The 21,816-nt window shown below is 38.0% G+C and overlaps 1 protein-coding gene across 2 annotated transcripts in view; it reads left to right on the forward strand.

Annotated features, from left to right (window-relative positions):
* The window catches only part of LOC101444539 (transcription factor A, mitochondrial-like), a 38,203-nt gene extending 16,917 nt beyond the window's left edge, over nucleotides 1–21,286 (forward strand). For both annotated transcript variants that reach the window (XM_058299620.1, XM_004473204.4), the window contains exons 5-7: nucleotides 10,725–10,820; nucleotides 20,248–20,304; nucleotides 21,021–21,286. In XM_058299620.1, the coding sequence (XP_058155603.1) occupies nucleotides 10,725–10,820; nucleotides 20,248–20,304; nucleotides 21,021–21,167 (300 nt within the window). In that variant the 3' untranslated portion in view covers nucleotides 21,168–21,286. The remainder of the gene's footprint in view (nucleotides 1–10,724; nucleotides 10,821–20,247; nucleotides 20,305–21,020) is intronic.
* Nucleotides 21,287–21,816: the final 530 nt, after the last annotated feature.

Raw genomic sequence — 21,816 nt, forward strand, 5'->3', positions numbered from 1 at the left:
TAGCATGTTTTGTAACCCTGGTGTTTTGGTAACATACTCTTTTTTTGTTTGTTTGTCTGTGAAGACCTTAAACTTTTTTTTTTAGGAGTTGCAGGGGTTGAACCCAGGACCTCATACATGGGAAGCAGGCACTCAACCACTGAGCTACACCTGCTCACTCACCCCCTCATTTTTGAAGGACAGTTTTGCCAGATAAAGAATTCTTGCTGGCAGTTTTACTCTTTCAGTACTTTAAATACATGATACCACTGCCTTCTCACCTTCATGCATTTAATCTTACTGAGATTCCCTTGTATTTGATGCTTTGCTTTTCTCTTGCTGCTTTCAGAATCCTCTTTTTATCTCTGATATTGGAAATTTTAGTTAGAAGGTGTCTCGGAGTATATCTATTTTGATTTATTCTGTTTGGGGTGCTTTGCCCTTGAATGTTGATATTTATGTCTTTCATAAGGGTTGGGAAGTTTTCAGTCATTATTTCCTCAAATATTCTTTCTGCCCCTTTTCTGTTCTCTACCCCTTCTGGGACACCAATAATGCATATGTTTGTGTGTTCCACATAGTCATTCAGTTTCCTGAGACCCTGTTCCATTTTTTTCCATTCTTTTCTCTTTCTGTGCTCCTGTCTTTTCAAGTTCAGATGTTCTGTCCTCAAAATCACTAATCATGTCCCCCATAGATTCAAATCTGCTATGCCTCTACTGAGTTTTTTTTTTTTTTTTTTTTTAGGTACTGGGGGTCAGTGATTGAACCTAGGACCTAATATGTGGAAACCAACGCTCAACCACTGAGCCATATCTGCGTCCCTGAGTTAGTTTTTTGTTTGTTTTCTTTGCTTGTTGTTTGTTTTTGTTTTTTCAGGAGGTACCAGAAACTAAACCCAGGACCTGCCATGTGGGAGGCAGGTGCTCAACAGCTTAAGCCACATCCACTTCCCTCTAATGTATCTTTAATCTCATCTACCATGTCTCTTATTCCCATGAACTCTTAGTTTCTTTGCAGGCTTTCAAATTGTTCTTTATGCTCACCCAATGTCTTAATATCCTTTTTCATTTTAGTCATATTTTCCTTCAATTCTTTGAATTTAGTTAGGAGATATGTGTGATTATCTTTCATTAGTTATCTTAAATCCTGTATCTCTACAGGATATTTGGTTTGTTCACTTGGTTGGGCCATCTCTTCCTGTTTCCTAGTATGGCTTGTAATTTTTTCGCTGATGTGTCAGCATCTGAATATATTGGTGAATGTCCTCTGATGATAAATTTCTTTCTTTTTCTCTCTTGTCTAGTTTGTTGTTTTTGTTTGTTTTGTTTTTCTCCTATGTCTCTTCTTTGATTTTTAGTTCAACTTACTCTCAGTCTTTAAAATTGCCCAGCTTAAGTCATCAGTATTGAGTCAGGGGCTCACTAATGGGGCACAGATTGTCTCTCAGAATTTTGGCTTATAAAAGACTTAAAAGTACTTTTTCTCTTGCAGTTTCCTGACCAATCAGTGGATGACACTTGCCAGTGAACCTGTTCATGGAAGTGTTTCTTTCAACCTTCACTTGCCAGCGTTTCTGGTCTGGGTAGTGCCCAAATTCAAAGCAGGCTCTGCTGGCCAAATTCAATGACGTGAAACCACTCTCCTTCCTCCTCTGTTCCTTCCCTTTTCCTAGGGAGGAAGACGTCCTTTACCCTCTCAGATGGCTGCAGTGGGCCACAGGTTTTATACAGGCTGTACACCTTGGAGGTGAGGGATGCATGCCCTTTCTGCCACCTGGTTGTTTAGTAACTCACAGTTGTTTAGTAACTCCCTACACGGGGGACACCCCTGGCTGGCACAGCACTCCTTGTGCTCCTTGCTCAGCACTCCTTGTGCGCATCAGCTCTGCATGTGAGCCAGCTCCACACGAGTCAAGGAGGTCCTGGGTTCGAACCGTGGTTCGTGTGGTAGGTGGATGCTCTATCCATTGAACCAAGTCCGCTTCCCCTCACCTTCAGTTTTTGAAAGATAGTTTTGCTGGATAAAGAATTCTTGGCTTGAAGTTTTTCTCTTTCACTATCTTAAATACATCATACCACTGCCTTCTTGCCTCCATGGTTTCTGATGCAAAATCCACACTATATCTTATTAAACATCCCTTGCATGTGATGGAATTTTTTTCTCTTGCTGCTTTCATATTTCTCTATCTTTGGCATTTTACATTCTGATAAGTATGTGTCTCAGAGTAGGTGTATTTGGATTTATTCTGTTTGGAGTATGTAGTAATTCTTGGTTGTGAATGTTCATGTCTTTTCATAAAAATTGGGAAATTTGGGGCCATTATTTCCTCCAATACTCTTTCTGCCTCTTTTCCCTTCTCTTCTTCTGGGACCTCCATTATACATTGTTTGTGCACTCTGTTCTATCATTCAGTTCCTTAAGCCCTTGCTCAATTTTTTCCATTCTATTTTCTATCTGTTCTTCTATCTTTTCAATTTTAGATTTCCTGTCCTCTAAGTTGCTGATAATTTCTTCTGCCATTTCAAATCTGTTGTTGTATGCCTCTAATGTTTGTTTATTAGGGAGGTACTGGATATTGAACCCAGCACCTTATACATGGGAAGCAGGCACTCAATCACTGAGCTACATCCACCCCCCAATGAGAGTTGTTTTTTGTTGTTTTGTTGTTTGTTTGTTTTTTAGGAAGTACCAGGGATTGAACCTGGAACCTCATACATATGAAGCAGGTGCTCAACCACTTGAGCTACGTTTACTCCTCTCTAATGTATTCTTTTTAAATTAATTTATTGAAATATATCACCCACACACAAATATATATTAACAATAAGTGTATAGTAATAGTTGTGAACTTACAAAACAAACGTATGTAACATCATACAGGACTCTCATAACTCACCCTACCACCAAAACCTTACATTGCTGTTAAACCTTTTTAACTAATGATTAAAGAGCATTGACAAAATTTTGCTACTAACCAAAGTATTTTTCCCCAACCCTCCCCCCATTATTATTATCTTTATATCTTTTATATATGAATATACATAAACAATTAAGTGTATAGTAAAAGTTGTGAACTTATAAAGCAAACATGCATAACATCATACAGGGGGTCCCATACATCAACTCTCCACCAACACCTCGCATTGCTGTGAGATGTTTGTTACAAATTATGAAAGAATATTGTCAAAATCTTACTACTAATTATAGTCCTTATCTTACGTTTGGTGTATTTTTCTTCCAGCCCACCCTATTATTTTTTAAATATATTTTTTATGATAGAAGTTGTAAACTTATAAAACAATCATGCACATGTGCAGAATTCCCAAAAAACACCCCTCTATCAACACACCACACTGTGGTGGAACATTTGTTACAAAAGATAATATCATCTGATTGTTGCCAAATCCATAGAATACATTTGGATCACATTTTCCATACTGCCCCATTATCAACATGGTACAGCTTTGGCCTAGATGCAAGAATATTATATTATTCCTGCTAACCAAATTCAGTAGGTCCTCCAGTTCTATCTTTCCCATGCATTCTCAACACCCTGCCGTAGTGATATACATTTGCTCTAGCTCACAAAGGACACTCTTGCATATGTACCATCAACCACAACTCTCATCCACCTCATGGTTTACTGTGCTAGTCAGTTCCTAAATTATTCTCTAGCATTCTGTCAGTTGGCATTTACATACCTGGACTACCATTTTCAGCCACATCCCCGTTTATAAACTAACTATTACTCACTATTTGTTGCTGTCCATTCTATACATTTCCACACTTTTACAGTAAAGCTAATTAAAACTTCTACCTACATTAAACATCAATAGTCCATATCAATCCTTTTCTTATCTCCTTTAAGAATCCACCACCTACCACCAGGTCTTGAAGATATTTTCCTAAAATTTCTTCTAGAAGTTTTATGGTTCTTGCTTTTATTTTTAGGTTTTCTATCCATTTTGAGTTAATTTTTGGATAGTGTGTGAGATGGGGGTCCTCTTTCCTTCTTTCAGCTATGGATATCCAGTTCTTTCAGCACCATTTTGCTGAATGGACTGTTCTGCCCAAGTTGTGTGGGTTTGACAGGCTAGTCAAAAATTACTTGTCCATACCTGTGAGGGTCTGTTTCTGAACCATCGGTTTGGTTCCATTGGTCTATGTGTCTGTCTTTATGCCAGTACCATGGTCTATGTGTCTGTCTTTATGCCAGTACCATTCTGTTTTTACCACTATAGCTAGGTAATATGATTTAAAAACCAGAGATGAGGGTTTACTTTTCCTTTTTATGATGTTTCTGGTTATTCAGGACCTCTTACCCTTCAAATAAATTTGATAATTGTGTTTTCCCTTTTTTTTTTAAATGCTGGTGGAATTTTTATCAGAGTTGCATTGAATCTGTATATCAATTTGAGTAGAATTGACATCTTAATGATATTTAGTCTTCCAATCCATGATCATGGAATGGTCTTCCAGTTGTTTAGGACTTTTTTTAATTTCTTTTAACATTGGGTTGCACTTTTCTGAATACAAGTGCTTTACATTGTTGGTTGAGTTTATTCCTAACTATTTGAGTTTTATCTGTCATATTTTATTTTCCCCACTCTTGACACTTTTAGTTACTTTATTGATACAATCTTCATTTCTAGACTCTCTTCCAGACCCTTCTCCCCTGTCTTTTCTTTTCAGGATCTAGCATACCCTTTAGCATTTCCTGAATATCTAGGTCTCTTTCTTAGAAATTCTCTCAGTTTCTGTTTATCTGTGAATATTCTAATCTCACCCTCATTTTTGAAAGACAGTCTTGCTGGATATAAAATTCGTGGCTAGAAGTTTTTCTCTTGTAGTATCTTAAATGTATCAGATCACTGTCTTCTTGCCTCCATGGTTTCTGGTGAGAACTCAGCACTTAATTTTATTGGGTATCCCTTGTATGTTATGCATTGCTTTTCTTTTGCTGTTCTCAGAATTCTCTTTGTCTTTGACATTTGACCTTCTGATTAGTATGTGTCTTGGAATTGGTCTATTCAGATTTTTTTGGATGGGAGTACATTGTGCTTCTTGGACATGGATATATATGTCCTTCAATAGGGTTGGGAAATTTTCTACCATTATTTCTTTAAATATTCCTTCTGCCCCTTTTCCCTTCTTTTCTCCTTCTGGGACACCCATGACAACGTATGTTTGCATGCCTTTTGCTGTCATTTAATTCACTGAATTCTTGTTTAATATTTTCCATTCTTCATCTGTTCTTTTGTATGTTCACTTTCAGAGGCCATTTCTTCAAGCTCACCAATATTTTCTTCTGCCTGCTCAAATCTGCTATTATGATTCCAATGTTTTAAAAATTTCATTTATTGTACCTTTCATTCCCATAAGATCTGCTATTTTTCTATGTACGCTTTCAAATTCTTCTTTGTGCCCATATAGTATCTTCTTAATATCCTTAATCTCTTTAGCCATTGCATTGAATTTAATAAGGAGATTCGTTTCAACATCTATGATTAGTTGTCTCAACTCCTTTGTGTCATCTGGAGGCTTATCTTGTTCCATACCTTCCTGTTTCTTGGTGTGGATTGTAATTTTTTATTTGTGTCTTGGCATCTGGCTTACTAGAGTATTTATTCTGGGTGCAGTTTTTCTCTCTTTTTTTTTTTAATATTTATTTATTATTATTTTTTTAAATTACATTAAAAAAAATATATGAGGTCCCATTCAACCCCACCGCCCCCGCCCCCCACTCCCCCCACAGCAACACTCTCTCCCATCATCGTGATACATCCATTGCACCTGGTAAGTTCATCTCTGAGCATCACTGCACCCCATAGTCAATGGTCCACATCATAGCCCAGACTCTCTCACGTTCCATCCAGTGGGCCCTGGGGGGATCTACAGTGTCCCGTAATTGTCCGTGAAGCACTATCCAGGACAACTCCACGTCCCGAAAACGCCTCCACATCTCATCTCTTCCTCCCGTTCCCCACACCCAGCAGCCCCCATGGCTACCGTTCCCACACCCATTCCACATTTTCTCTGTGGACATTGGATTGGTTGTGTCCATTGCACACCTATGTCAAGTGAGGGCTTAGATTGCACATGGGTACTGGATGCATTCTTCCCGCTTCTAGTTGTAGACACTCTAGGCTCCATGTTGTGGTGGTTGACCTTCTTCAACTCCATGTTAGCTGAGTGGAGTAAGTCCAATAAGTCAAAGTGTAGGAGCTGAAGTCTGTTGAGGCTCTGGGCCTGGGTGTCATATTATCAGTCCAGAGATTCAAATCCCCTACATATATCTTAAACCCAGCACCAACTACAATTCCAATAAAGTAGCATGCAAGTCTTGTGAAAAGAGATCCCCTCTGAGTCCATTTCCATCACGCAGAAACACCAGCTCCAAAGAAGGGCCATCTGTCATGGCAGTGAACCCCTTCTGCCATGACCATAGAACCCGTGGGTCTCTTTATCCCTCAAAAGAACCAATACCTGGGGTTGTATCTACCTTATCTGTCTCTTAGACTCTGTTCAGTTGTACATAGGGGTATTCCTTCTGACAACCTCCAGACTCTTTTTTAGAGACTCACAGCCTTATAATCTCATTTCTCCTTTCCATTTCCCAGTTTTTCTCTTTAGTGTAGGGCTTCCTGCCCTTTCTCCCTTGTTGGTTGTAGAGTAGGAGCCAAGGATTTAATTGGTCCTATAAGCTGTGGAGGCTCAAGCTGCCCTCATTGTCCCAGCAACTGATGAATCTTCTCCCAGCTTTCTCCTTTGCTAGAGATAGGGACAGAATCACAGCTGTGTGGAATAATCTAGGTCACGCAGACCTAGACTCCTGTTGCCCAGAGAGACTGATGAAGACTCACACCCCTTTCTCCACTGCTTGGGGCAGGGATGGAGCTGCAGGTGTGGACAGCAATCTATGCAGTGCAGGTCCAAGATGACCGCAGTTGCCCTGGTAGACTTCTGAGTATTCAGTTTCTGCCAGCCAAGGGTATCTGGATAGGCTGGTTCAGGGCCCACCAGCCTCCTTCCTGCCAAGGCAGGGCTGAAGCCTAGTCTAGGGCTGAAAGAAACCAGCTCCTACTGTCACTGTGATTTTCAGTCCTGGCTTCCCCTCATACTGGGGGTGGAGTCAAAATGGCACAGCCACTGTCCTCTTTCTGACTTGGACAGATTCACACTCAAGCTGTTCCTAGGGTTATTCCCTTAGCCAGCTGAGTCTACCAATCAGTAGCCAAAATCAGCAGCCAACCGTCTCCTCCTCCCCTGTTTTTGGGAAATGGAGCTTCCAATTCCAGCCACAGAATAGCTCCTGGGACCGCTCATGCTGCCAGAGTAGGACAATCACTGGCCTCCATGGCTTTCCAGCAAGGTCTCCCGAGAGGCTGGTACAGGTCTCCGCAGCCTCCTCCATGCCAGTGGTGGGCCTGAGGCCTAAGTCAGAGCTGCATTCTTACCTGGTAAGACTTAGCCAGTCCCCACCAGCACTGTGATTTTCAGTCCACCTCACTTCCCCTTGTGCCAGATGCAGCTTTAACATGGTAGCTTCCAGCCTCTTTTTGACTTAGACAGGCTCAAACTTTAGCTGTTCTCAGGATTATACTTTAGCCCACTGAATTTACTCATCAGTAGCTGAAGTTGGTGCCCAACTGTCTCTTCCTCCCCCGTTTTTGGGAAGTGGAGCTTTCAATTCCAGCCATGGAACAGCTCCGGAGGTGGCTTGTGCCTGCCGTGGAGGATGGGCACCAGACTCCATGGCATGGTTTGCTCTACTTACAAATCTTCTCTGCAGATGGGCATCTCCTCCTTTCATTCCTTCAAGGATGTTGCAGGATGCTCTTCTGGTCTCCTGGAGTCCCCAGACTGGTACTCCAGCTATCTCCAGATAGCTCTGAGTTTTTACTAACTGCCCTGTAGCAGAAGCTGATTCTAGGAACTCCTTACTCCACCGCCATCTTGCTGGCTCCCCTCTAATGTATTTTTAATATCCAGTTTGTCTTTCATTCTTTATATCTTTATATCTTTAACCATATTTTCTTCAATTCTTAAATTGATTTAGGAGATTTTTTTGAACATATTCATTAGTTGTTTCAAATCCTTTGTCTCATTTGATGTTTTAATTTGTTCCTTTGACTGGGACATATCCTCCTATTTCCTAGTATGACTTTTAATTTTTGTTGATGTCTAAGTATCTGATTATAATGTGGGTTTACTTTGATGGTCAGTTTCTCTCTCATGCATTGGGCTTTATTGTTGATTGACTTTGTGCTACTGCTCTTTGATTCTTGCTTCAATTTCTAGATCTTTAAAATTGCCCATGTTTAGTCAAAACATGTCCAGTGACCCAGATAGGGTACAGATCGGTTTCCAAGGGACCTGTGGAGAGGGACAGGAAAGACCAAAAAGCCTTTTTTGTTTTTCTTATTTGTTTTCTTAGAATTACTGGGGGTGCACTTTCCTGGATATCAGAAAATGGCACTTTTCAGGAAACTTGTCTCCACAGCCCAAGAGGGGCATGTATTTACTCCAACCTCTACTGGGAAGAACTGAAACAGAGTCCACAGGAGATTCCTGTCTGGGCTGGCTAGAGCTGCTATTCAAAGCAGGCCCTGCAGTCCAAACTTGCTGATCAGAAGCCACACTCAGCCCTGACCTGCACTCTCCCTTTTCCTAAGGAGGAGAAAACTCTGTTGCCCTCTGTGTCATCAGCAACCATTCCTAGGCTGTACCAAGGGAGATAGGTGCCATTCCCTGCTGTGGGGCAATTCACTCATCGCTTTTGCTTTAGCTTCTCTCTCTTCCCATCCTGCTCCCTCCTGGTTAGTGGGCAGCACTCACCTGGTCTGAAAACCTTTAGAATGGTTTTTTTTTCAGACAGTGTCTATTTTTCATCTTGCTGTTTTTAGAAGAGAAGTGAACCCTGCCTGTTTCTATGCCATCTTCCCAGAAGTCTCTACTTCCCTCTGATTGTTTCTTTACTTGTTTTTGTTTTTTTAAAATTGTTTAAATGTTTATACAACATAAGCTTTTCCTCTTAATCACTCTGAAGCATACCATTCAGTGGGATTAATCACATTGTCAATATTATGCTGCCCTCACCACCATCCATTACCAGAACTTTCCCATCACCCCAAACAGAAACCCTACACCCATTGTGTATTAATTCCCCATTCTCGCTTCCTCCCCATCCCTGGCAAACCTGAATTGCATATTCTAGCTATTTCATATAAATGCAACCATACAATATCTGTTCCCTTATCTCTGACTTCTTTCATACAACATCATATCTTCAAGGTTTGTCCATGTAGTAGTAGCATGTATCAGAACTTCATTTTTAAGTAGCATTGCATACAGCATTTTGTTTATCCATTTATCTGTTGATGAACATTTGGTTTGCTTGAACCTTACAGCTGTTGGGAGTAACTCTGTTCTATAAACATTGGTGCACAAATATTTGTTCAAGTCCCTACTTTCACATCTTTTGGGTATATATCTAGAACTTGGATTGCCATGTCATATTGTAGTTCTATGGTCAACTTTTTTGGAGGATCTACCAATCTGTTTTCCATAGCAGCTGCATCATTTTACATTTTTATCAACAATGTACTAAGGTTCCTTTTTCTCTGCATCCTCACCAGCACTTGTTATTTCCTGTTTTTATTTTTTGAAGATTTGTTTTATTTATTACCACCCCCACTGCTTGCACTCACTGTCTGTTCTCTGTGTCCATTCTTTGCATGTTCTTCTGTGTCTGCTTGTCTTCTCTTCTTGTCTTCTCTTTAGAAGGCACTGCAAACCAAACCTGGGACTGTCTGACATGAGCAAGAAGTACTCAACCACTTGAGCCACCTCAGCTCCCTGGTATGTTGTGTCTCTCATTGTCTTTCCTCTGTGTCTCTTTTTTCTTGCGTCATCTTGTTGCATCAGCTCTCCACTTGGGCCAGCTCTCTGTGGGCCAGCTCATCTTCACCGGAGGCCGCGGGAACTGAACAGAGACCTCCCATATGGCAGATGGAAACCCAATCACTGTGGCACATCTGCTTCCCTCTATTTTTAATAGTAGCCATTTTAGTAGGTATGAGATGGTATCTCATTGTGGATTTGATTTGCATCTCCCTAAAGGTTAATAATATTGAGCATCTTTTCATGTACTTATTGGCCATTTCTATATCTTGGAGAAATGTGTATTCAAGTCCTTTGCCCATTTCTTAATTGGGTTGCTTGGGTTATTGTTGTTGTCATTGAATTGTAGGAACTCTTTATATATTCTGGATATTAAACCCTTACGAGATATTTGGTTTCCAAATATTTTCTTGCATTCTGTAGGTTTTTACTTTCTTGATAATGTCCCTTGATGTACAAAAGATTTTAATTCTGGTGAAGTCCCATTTGTCTTACTGTTTTGGTGTTGCTCATGCTTTTGTTGTGAAATCAAGAATCCATTGTGTTTTATCTTTTGAAAAATGTTTTGTGAATATGTGTTTGGTTATTCATTTAAGGGCAACCATGATAATAAATATGTAAAGGAAATGTTGCATGGAAAATAACTCATCAGCCTTATAATTTTAAAAACTCAGTGCTATAAAAAATCTATTCTCAAAATGTAAAATTAACATACATTATATAAGAATCATAGCATTCACTTTAAGGAACATTCTGTCATGCATAGTAGTAAATAAAGTTCTATAGTTAAAATTATATCTCATGGAGATTAAAACCATTATCTATTTTTTGTTATTCAGGTGCTTACAATGCTTGGTAAACCAAAAAAACCTCGATCAGCTTTTAATATTTTTGTGTCTGAATGCTTCCAAGAAGCTAAGGAAGATTCACCACAGGTAATAAAGAACTATTTGCTTTTAAAATTTTTGTTTGTTTTAGTTTTTTAAAAATACTTTTTTAAAATTAAAAAATTCTTTAGATTACATAAATGTTATATATAAAATATAGAGGATTCCCTTATGCCCCACTCCCTACCCCCCCACACACACATTTCCCACATTAACAACATCATTCATTAGTGAGGTGCATTTGTTACAATTGATGAACACTTATCAGAGGACTGCCACTAAGGGTGGATTATAGTTTACACTCTGTCCTGAACAATTTTGTAAGTTATGGCAAAATATGTATGGCCTGTTTCCATCATTGTAACATTATTCAGGAAAATTCCAATGTCCAGAAAGTGCCCCCATGTTACACCTGTTTTTCCCTCTTCCTCCCTTTAGAACCTCTGGTGGCCACTGCCTCCATATCAATGATAAAAGTTCTCCCATTGCTAGAATGACAATAAGTTTATTGCGGAATAACAGTAAGTCTACTCTAGTTCATCGTTCATTCCCCAATCCTGAGGATTCTGGGATGGTGATGTATATTCCACCTCTAATTGAAAAGGGGGCTTAGAGCCAATGGGACAGATGGATGGAATTACCTTGCTTGCAGTTGCAGACTCTTTGTGTTCCTTGGGATGGTTGTTGTCCATCATCATCTCCTTGTCACTTGTCCTGGGTGAGACCAATTTACTGGAGAGTATGTGTTGCAACTCTGTTGAGAATTCAGGGTCCACTTGGCACATGGACAGCCTAAAGATTTAATTCTCTTGGACATACACATTTCAAGTCTAGTACTAACTATCGGTTCAAATAGAAGGGTCAGAAGAGCCATGCGTAGGGAAACCATAAATGAGTCTAACTCTGTCACACTGGGGAGAGTAAATTCCAAAGTAGGGCCCACTAGCAGGGCACCAAACTCTTGAGATTGTCTGCTTTGCCTGTAGTGTCTGGTAGTCTCTAGAGCCCTCAGAAACACCCCTGAGGCAATATTTACTGTGGCAGTCAATGAGATCCTGCTGAGATATGCATAAGTGTAACCTCTGAATGACCTCCCAACTCACTTTGAAATCTCTTAGCCATAAAAACTCATTTGTATTTACCCTTTCTCCTTTTTGATCAAGGTCTTTTTCCAGGTGCATTGCTAGTTAGCACTTGGTAATAATCCTGTGATGCCAGGGAGGCTTGTCTTCAGAAGACATGTCCCACACTAGGGGGAAGGTAATGCATTTATGTGCTGAGTTTGGCCAAATTTGAGCAACATGGAGACTCTCAGGAGGTAACTCTTAGGCACCCTGCAGCTCTAGGACTAGTTGGAATTTCAAGCACACAGGCTCATAGTCATCAGGACTTACTGGTATTCTACTGTAGAACTATTGTGATTCTAGCAATGGAAAAAAATTTTATCATTGATGTGGAGACAATGGCCATGGGAGTTGCTGAGGGCAGGGAGAAGGAAGAAGAGGTGTGATATGGGGGCATTTTCAGGACTTCGAGTTGTCCTGAATGATATCACTGGGATGGATGCAGGACATTATATACCCATGAATGGACTGGGAATAGTGTAAACTGCAATGTAAACTATAATCCATTCAGTGTAGCAGTGCTCCAAAATGTATTCACCAAATGCAATGAATGTGCCACACTGATGAAAGAGGTGGTTGATGTGGGAGGAGAGGAGGGGGGTGGGGAGTGGGGTATATGGGAACTGCTTATATTTTTTAATGTAACATTTTGTGCCACCTATGTATCTTTTTTAAAAAAAAGACAAAAAAATTTGCTAACCTCTCCCCACACACACACAAATGAACTAGGATTGAGTCTAGACAACAAGCGTCATAAGGTCATGGACCATGTCCCCACCCTACTCCTCTATTTTAAAAAAGTGAAATAATGCAGAAAAGTATAGTGAATCGTATAGAAATGCCTGTTTTTTTAACCCAGCTTTTTCATCTTTATTTCTGGCCCTAATTTTTGTATAAAGTGTGAGCTGGTGTTCCTCTCTCATTCTTTTGGATATGGATATCCAGTTTTCTGAGCTCCATTTGTTGACGAGGCCATTCTCACAATTGAGTGGGCTTGGTGGCCTTGTCGAATATCAGTTGACCATGTATGCGAGGATCTATATCAGAAATCTGTTCTGTTTCATTGGTCAGTATGTGTATCCTTGTGCCAATACCATGCAGTTTTGACCACTGTAGCTTTGTAGTATATTTTATTTATTTTTATTTTTTAAAGATTTATTTGTTACCTGCATCCCCTTGCCACTTGTGCTCAGTGGCTGCTCTCTGTCCATTCACTGCACTTCCTTCTGTGTCTGCTTGTTTTTTCTTCTCCTCTTCTCTTTAGGAGGCACTGAGAACTGATCCCAGGACCTTGCAACATGGGAGAGAGGTACTCAGTTGTTTGAGCCACCCCAGCTCCCTGGTTTGTTGCGTCTCTCATTGCATTTCCTCTGTGTCTCTTTTTGTTGCGTCATCTTGTGCCAGCTCTCTGCAAGGCCAGCTCTCTGCACAAGCCAGCTCGCCATGTGGACCAGCTCATCTCCACTCAACCTGGGACCTCCCATATAGTAGGTGGGAGCCCAATCACTTGAGCCACATCCACTTCCCTGTAGTATGTTTTAAAGTCAGATAGTGTGATTCCTCCAATTTTGTTTTTCTTTTCCAATATGTCTTTGGCTATTGGGGGCCACTTGCACTTCCAAATAAATTTCATAGTTAGCTTTTCTAATTAAAAAAAAAATTGCTCTGGTAATTTTTATTGGTACTGCATAAAATCTGTAAATCAGTTTGGGTAGGATAGACATCTTAATGATGTTCTGTCTTCCTGTCCATAAACAGGTAATATTCTTCCATTTATATCGTCATCTTTGATTTCCTGTAACAGTTTTGTGTAGTTTTCTGCGTACAAATCATTTACATCTAGTTAAATTTATCCCTAGGTATTTGATTCTTTTAGTTGCTATTTTAAATGGAATTTTTTTTCTTGATTTTTCCCTCAGATTGCTCATTATTGGTGTACAAGAAATGCTACTGATTTTTGAACAATTGATCTTATAACCTGGCACTTTACTGAACTCATTTATAAGCTCTAGGAGCGAAGCTGTAGCTTTCCCAGGGCTTTCTAGGTATAGGATCATGTCATCTGCATATAGTGAAATTTTTACTTCTTCCTTTTCAATTTGGAATGCCTTTTTATATCTTTTTCTTGTCTACATGCTCAAGCAACGTTAAAGAAGAGCAGTGACTGTGGGCATTCTTGTCTTGTTCCAGATCTTAGAGGGTATGCTTTTAGGATTTCATCATTGAATATGATGTTAGTTGTGAGTTTTTCATATATACCCTTTATCATGTTGAGGAAGTTTCCTTCTATTCCTATCTTTTCCAGGCTTTTTCTCAGAAAAGGGTGCTGTATTTTGTCAAATGCTTTTTCTGCATCTCTAGAGATGATCATGTGATTTTTTTCTTTCGATCTGTTAATGTGGTGTATTAAATTGATTGATTTTCTTTTGTTGAATCATCCTTGAAGAAACCCACTTCATCATGGTATATAATTTGTTTGATGTGTTGTTGAATACATTTAGCAAGTATTTTGTTGAGAATTTTAGCATCTAGGTTTTAGAGAGATTGGTCTACAGTTTTGCTTTCTTGTAGCATCATTGTGTGGCTTTGGTATTAGGGTGATGCTGACATCATAGAAAGAGTTAGGCAATGTTTCCTCCACTTTTATTTTTTGAAAGAGTTTAAGCAGGATTGATGTTAGTTCTTTCCGGAGTGTTTGATAGAATCCACCTGTGAAGCCATCTGGTCTTGGGCTCTTCCTAGATGGGAGGTTTTGATGATTAATTCAGTCTCACTACTTGTGATTGGTCTGTTCAGTTCACCAATTTCTTCTTTCATCAATGTAGGCTGCTTGTGTGTTTCTAGGCATTTGTCCATTTTCTCTAGGTTATGTATCTTGTTGGCATACAATTTTTCAAAGTGTCCTCTTATGATACTCTGTATTTCTGTGTGGTCCCTGTGATATCCCCTTCCCTATTTCTTATTTTATGTATTTATATCTTTTCTCTTTTTTTCTTTGTTAGTCTAGGAAAGGGTTGGTCAGTCATCTCAAAGCATTGGCTTTTGGTTTTATTTTTTTTCTAGTGTTTTCTTATTTTCAATTTCATTTAGCTCTGCTCTAATCTTTGTTATTTCCTTCATTTTGCCTGCTTTAGGATTGGTTGGTTGTTCTTTTTCTAATTCTTCCAGGTGTGTAGTTAGGTCTTTGATTTCAGCTCTTCCTTCTTTTTTTAATGTAGGCATTTATGGCTATGAATATCCCTCTCAGCACTGCTTTTGCTGCATCCCATAGGTTTTGATACATTACGTTGTCATTTTCATTTGTTTCAAGGTAGTTACTGATTTATTTTGCAATTTCCTCCTTGACCCACTGATTGTCTAAGAGTGTATTCTTTAAATTCCATGTCTTTGTGCCTAATCTGTTTTTCTGTCCCTTACTGATTTCCAGTTTCATTCCTTTGTGGTCAGAGAAATTACTTTGTATAATTTCAGTCTTTCTGAATTCTTTGAGAATTGTTCTGTGGCCTAGCATGTGGTCTTTCCTGGAGAATGATCCATGTGCACTTGAGAAGAATGTATATCCTGCTGTATTTGGTATAATTTTCTGTATATATCTATTAGGTCCAGATCCTCATATATTATTCAAGGTCTCTGTTTCTATATTAATCCTCTGTCAAGATGTTCTGTCTAATGGTGATAATGGTGTATTGAAGTCCCCCAGTAATATTCTAGAGGCATTTATTTCTCTCCTTAGTTTTTTCAGTGTTTGCCTCATGTATTTTGAGGCATCTTGGTTAGGTGCATAAATGTGTATAATTGTTCTTTCTTCTTGATAGATTACCCCTCATATTAATATATATTGTCCTTTGTTTCTTACAGTAGTTTTGCTTTTAAAGTCTATTTTGTCTGATAATTAGTATAGCTACTCCCTCCCTTTTTTGGTTATTGTTTGCATGTAAAATTGTTTTCTAGCCATTCACTCTCAGCCTGCTTGCATTCCTGGATCTAAGTTGAGTTTTTTGTAGACAGCATATAGATGGGTCATATTTCCTTATCCATTCTTCTAATCTGTGTCTCTTGATTGGAGAATTTAATCCATTAACATTCAACGTCAAGGAATTAATTATATTTGCCATATTTTCTTTAGGTTTATGTATGCCATATGTTGTTTTTATATCTTTTTATCTTTTTAGTTATTCTTACCATTATTTTTCTTTCCTACACTCTCCTCCAACACTCTTTCCTGTTTTTTCATTTCAACCTGCAGAATTCCCTTTAGTATTTCTTCAAGAGCAGGTTTTTTTTTGATACACTGTCTTAATTTCTCTTTACATGTAATATTTTGAATCTCCCTCATTTTTGAATGCCAGCTTTGCTGGCTACAGAATTCTTGGCTAGCAGTTTTTTCTCTTAGCACCTTAACTATGTCATGCCACTGACTTTTTTTTTTTTAAGATTTATTTTATTTATTTCTTTTCCCTCCCTCCCCCTGCCCCAGTTGTCTGTTCTCTGTGTCTATTATGAGCTGGGTGTTCTTTTTGTCTGCTTCTGCTGTTGTCAGCAGCACAGGAATCTGTGTCTCTTTTAGTTGAGTCATCTTGTGTCAGCTCTCTGCATGTGCAGTGCCATTCCTGGGCAGGCTGAAATTTCTTTCTGCTGGGCGGCTCTCCTTACAGGGCGTACTCCTTGCGCGTGGGGCTCCCCTACACGGGGGACACCCCTGTGTGGCACGGCACTCCTTGCGCGCATCAGCACTGCGCATGGGCCAGCACCACACGGGTCAAGGAGGCCTGGGGTTTGAACCGCGGCCCTCCCATGTGGTAGATAGAAGCCCTAACCACTGGGCCAAGTCCGCCACCAAGAAAGATTCTTTTGATTCTTTTTATTTTTTCACCAAATACAATTAATTTGTTTGCATAGTTGCCAGTACTACATACATTGTCAACTTTTCTAAATTAAAAATCTTGAAATTTTCTAATTTATACAGAAGGTAAAGGTCTTCTGAAGAGTTTTCTAATCCAGCAGTTCTTAATGGTTTTCCAATCACTGAAACTATGAGAGTAGAAGTATACTGGGAATTAAGTATCATCTGTTGCTCCATGTTGCATCCTTTAATAAAATGTTAGTTAGGCCGGTTGGAATGGGTTATACACATAAATGTCTTTATATATATGTGTCAAAGATTGAAAACTTATAAATCACTGCGATGGCTTAGTAGTTCCTTTTTTTAATTCTTAGAATGTCTAAATTGGTCATTGCATTTTTCCTTTTATAAGATGGTGAAAGTGGAAGATCAGTGCTCTAACCCTTGCCAATTAGAGATGAAGATTTTTGACCCTCTGCCTTTTTGAGTTATTTGGATCTGTAGTTCATTTCACAAAATCTGTTTAATATACAATTTTTAAAATGTATATATGTATTTCATAGTTTCCCTTTGCAACATACTTTTACTGATTTACTCCCTTGGGATTTTAAATTCAATATCTGTGGTTTACATTACTGAGATGCAAGTCTGTGAATTTTTTAGCTGGAATATGATCAGCATTTATTAATTTGAATCTTGTGAATTTGTATGAAATCAATCTTACTGAAGCAAAAGGATTACCTGGCTAAGAATGTGTTGTCCTTACTACGATACTAATTTACTTTGGATTTAGTTTTCTTATCAATATAAAGAAGGTCATGTGGTAGAAATCCTAAATCAGTGGTTTTCAACTCTGGCTGTACTTTGGAATGATTGAGAGAACATAATTGCTAGGTCCATCCCTGGAAATTCAAATATAACTCAATTATGTCATTCTTATTCACTTAAAAATACTGTAACACAAAATATTTCTTTAAGGCTTGTTATAAAATGTAGCAGTTTCATTGCCCTGCTATGTCTCCTTTCCAAAAGCAAATACATTCTGATGTTTTAGCTGATTCTTATGGTATTTATTTCCATATCTTTAAATAATGTCTTAAATTCTTATTTTTCCTGAAGTTCATTATGTCTTGTTTTGTTGTTATTGTTTGCTATTTCTTCTATATATTTATCAATCATTTAGCCTCAAACTCTTCAATATTCATCAGCTTTCAGTATATTTAGATGAATTTGATATTCATCCATTTTACTCAAACCTCTGATTTTTTCCAGTTTGGCTGTTGCCTTGTGTGCCTAGATCTTCCTTCACTATCCTCCTTGTTCTTTTGCTTGTGTTGTTGTCTTCTTTCTTTATATACTCATCATAGAATAGCATCTCACCCAGTAAAGGTACATGGGAGATTGCCTGTTTTGAGTCTTGCATGTCTGAAAATGTCTTTATCCTCATATTCATTTGATAGTTCCCCTGGGCATAGAATCTTAGTATGGAAATCATGTTAACTTTTTAAAAAGTGTTGCTTCTTTCTCTTCTTAGCCTCCTATATTGCTTTTGAAAAGTATAAAGCCATTTTGGTTATTGGTTCTATGAATGTGATGTGCGTACTGTTTTCTCTCCCTCCCTGTTTGCTTTTAGGATTGTCCCAGTGTTCTTCAGTGTATTTGGTGTGGTATATTTTCATCCATTTGGTACTAGGTGAGCCTTTTAATCTGGAATCCTTTGTCCTGCAGTTGTAGGAAAGTGTTGAGTTATTAGATTTATTCTCTCTTTATTCTGACTCTCTAGAATTCTGTTATTTGGAAATTGCATTTTCTGAAGTGTCCTGTAATTTTCTTATCTTTTTTCCTACTGTTTTCTATTTCTTAGCCTTTTATTTTCCTTTTGGAATATTGAATAAGTTTTTGTTAATCTCCCAGTTTTTAACATGGTATCGTTGCCATCGAATCACCTGATTTCCACAAAGTGACTCTATTTTACCCTCTTGAGGATAAAAATCTAAGAATCTTCCATAGTGGGGATTTAACCTCTTTTCAAACAGACTTTTAACCATCTCCTTTTTTTAAAAGCCCAACCATCACCTCTGTTTTATAAGTATCTGGTGATTCTAATTACTGAGTTATTTGGGAGTTCTGAATTATAAATCAAGTTCCTTTTTTGTTTTCCTACTTTCAGCTTATGAATTGGCTTTTGTGAATCAAAGTTACCACTTCATCTATTTTGTAGCTTCCAGATTTTTCGTTAGTTGTATCCCCCCTCTTGTCTTTATCCATGTAGGTTTATGCCTTTTAAAAAAAATCTTCATATAGTTTTTACAGAAGTACCTCTTTTACTGAGTTTTAGAAAATTGTATACACAGAAAACAAAAGTCTATGAATATTATAGTAACACAGCTACCTTACCATTTGCTGACCACCTACTTTATTTATTTATTTATTATTGTCTTATTTTTTTAAGATAAATAGATCACACAAAACATTACGTTAAAAACATAAGAGGTTCCCATATACCATCACCACCACCCCCACCCACTCCTCCATCAACATCTCCTTTCGTCAGTAAGGTACATTCATTGCATTTGGTGAATACACCCTGGAGCACTGCCACACCACATGGACCATAGTTTACATTGTAGTTCACACTCTCCCCCAGTCCATCCGGTGGGTTATGGCAGGATATACAGTGTACTGCATCTGTCCCTGCAGTATCATTCAGGGCAACTCCAAGTCCCAAAAATGCCCCATATCACACTTCTTCCTCCCTCTCCCTGTCCTCAGCAACTCCCGTGACCTCCACCTCCACGTCAATGATACAGTTACTTCCATTGCTAGTCACAACAGTTCTATAGTAGAATACCAACAAGTCCACTCCAATCCGTATTATATACCTTGTGGACCCTGGGATGGAAAAGATATCCACTTCACCTCTAAATCAAGAGGGGCTTAGATCCCACATGGCTGATGGATTCAATTCTCCTGCTTGCAGTTGTAGACACTCTCGGTTCAAAAAGAAATTAGTTTAATGCCATTGTTAATGAGGTTGTTGGAGAGAATGAAAGTAAACTTCTTTTCATCTCTTTAGAGAGAAGGAACCAAGCTTAAGGGAGGAAAAATATTTTTCCATGTCACATAGTTAAGCTCAGCTAAGTGGAATTGGAGGGTGGTGTTTTATTATTCCTATGACTACACCTAAATAGGTGGGCATAAATTTTTGAGTAAATAATCAAGCTATAGCAAAGAATTAAAAAGTCATCGATGTTAGTCTATGAGAGAAAGTCGATTGTAACAGGTATTAATATTTCTGTATCAGAAAAATAAATACCTTCATTCAATTCATTTTTGTACATTTTAACAGTTTAATAGATTTTGTTTAGAGAGAGATGATGTTAAGAATTGGTTAGAGTCTGTACTTGTTTATGCCTGAGTTTTTGTTTTTCAGAATAAATAATAAGAAGTTCTCTCTTTAACCACATAAGTTCCTCTATCTGCTACTTAAATACCGGTTGTTTTACAGGCAAAGATGAAGACTCTAATTCTAAATTGGAAAAATCTACCTGATCCTCAAAAGCAAGTAAGTAGTATGGTTTTGAGTCTCAGGTGTCCAATTAGAATGTGTGTGAGAGGTCATATTAGAGCAAAACTAGATTCATGTGAAAACAACCGTATATTACTAATAACACAGTATTTTAAAGTAATTTTTATATTCTTAGAACCAGTTTGACTTTTATCTCTTGGTAGTTTTTTGCTGAAAATAGAATTGATATTTAAACTAAAACTACAGTCATATGCTTAGAGATGTCCACTCTATCTACTGATTATCCCATCCCTTCATTGTCCCCTTCTCACACCTTAAGCCCTAAAACTGTAACATCATTAATATTTTTAATTTTTATTTTTTGTGGTGCCAGGGGTGGGGATTGAACCCTGGACCTCGTATGTGGGAAGCTGGTGCTCAAACACTGAACCACATTGGCTCCCCTGAATTTTGTTTTGTTTTGTTTTGTTTTTTGGTTGGTTTTGCTTGTTGTTTTTTTTGACCTTCCATGTGGGAAACAGGCGCTCAACCACTTGAGCCACATCCACTTAACCAAACATTAATACTTACATTTATTTATTTCTTGTTTTCCTTGTATCCAACTTTTAGTTCACAAAAGCATTCCTTTTCTAATCCCTTTTTTGCCAGTATAGCAGTAATGTAAATTTCATTGTATACTAGAGGCATTACAGAAATGAATTGCAAAGACTCTTTTCTAAAGAATTCATCTTAACAATTGCACTTCTTCTCAGGTATATATTCAGCTTGCTAAAGATGATAAAATTCGTTATGACAATGCAATGAAGTCTTGGGAAAAACAAATGATTGATATTGGACGTAAAGATCTTATACGTCGCAAAATGAAGACTCAACCAAAAGATGGCACTGAGAAGCGTTAAAATATAAGATTGCATTTTGTTCATAATGGATAGACTGAAGAAACCAATTAGGTCTCAACACCTGAAACTGTTGTAAAATTAGGATGGATAAACTTGGTAAACGTTGTATGTTCAATTCATTTTTGTCTGCCAATTTAATACATTATATATTAGTGTCTTGCTTTAGAAAACTCAAGCAAATATAAGTTCATGTTAAGTTTATTTTTGTTTAGGAACTACTGAAGATCAAAATAATGTGTACAAATACAGCAATGAATCATTTTACCTTTTGATAACAATAAATGAGACTGTGAAATTTTTTTATACTGGATGAGGACTATGAAAAGATTATTCTTGTTTCCTTATATTATGGAGGCAGGAGTTTGCTTTTCAAAATTGTCCCAAATTTAGAAGCCAGTGTTCTATGATATAATTGTGTATTTTTTAAAAAGTAGCCAGAACTCATCTAGGTAAAATTCCAGTTCCTATGTATAATTCATAAAAGGAACTGAGAGATTTATAGACCTTTTCATCCTTGTTTTTACCCTAAAGTAAAAACTAAAAAATTATGTATGAAATCTGTGCATTGTATTTTACACTGTACAGAATTTTTAAAAACACATCTTTGTTTAATTTAATGTTTTTCCAAATTACGTGTTTTAATATGAAA

Source organism: Dasypus novemcinctus, chromosome 6 (genome assembly GCF_030445035.2).
Source record: "Dasypus novemcinctus isolate mDasNov1 chromosome 6, mDasNov1.1.hap2, whole genome shotgun sequence".
In the NCBI taxonomy this organism is placed as follows: Eukaryota; Metazoa; Chordata; class Mammalia; order Cingulata; family Dasypodidae; genus Dasypus; species Dasypus novemcinctus.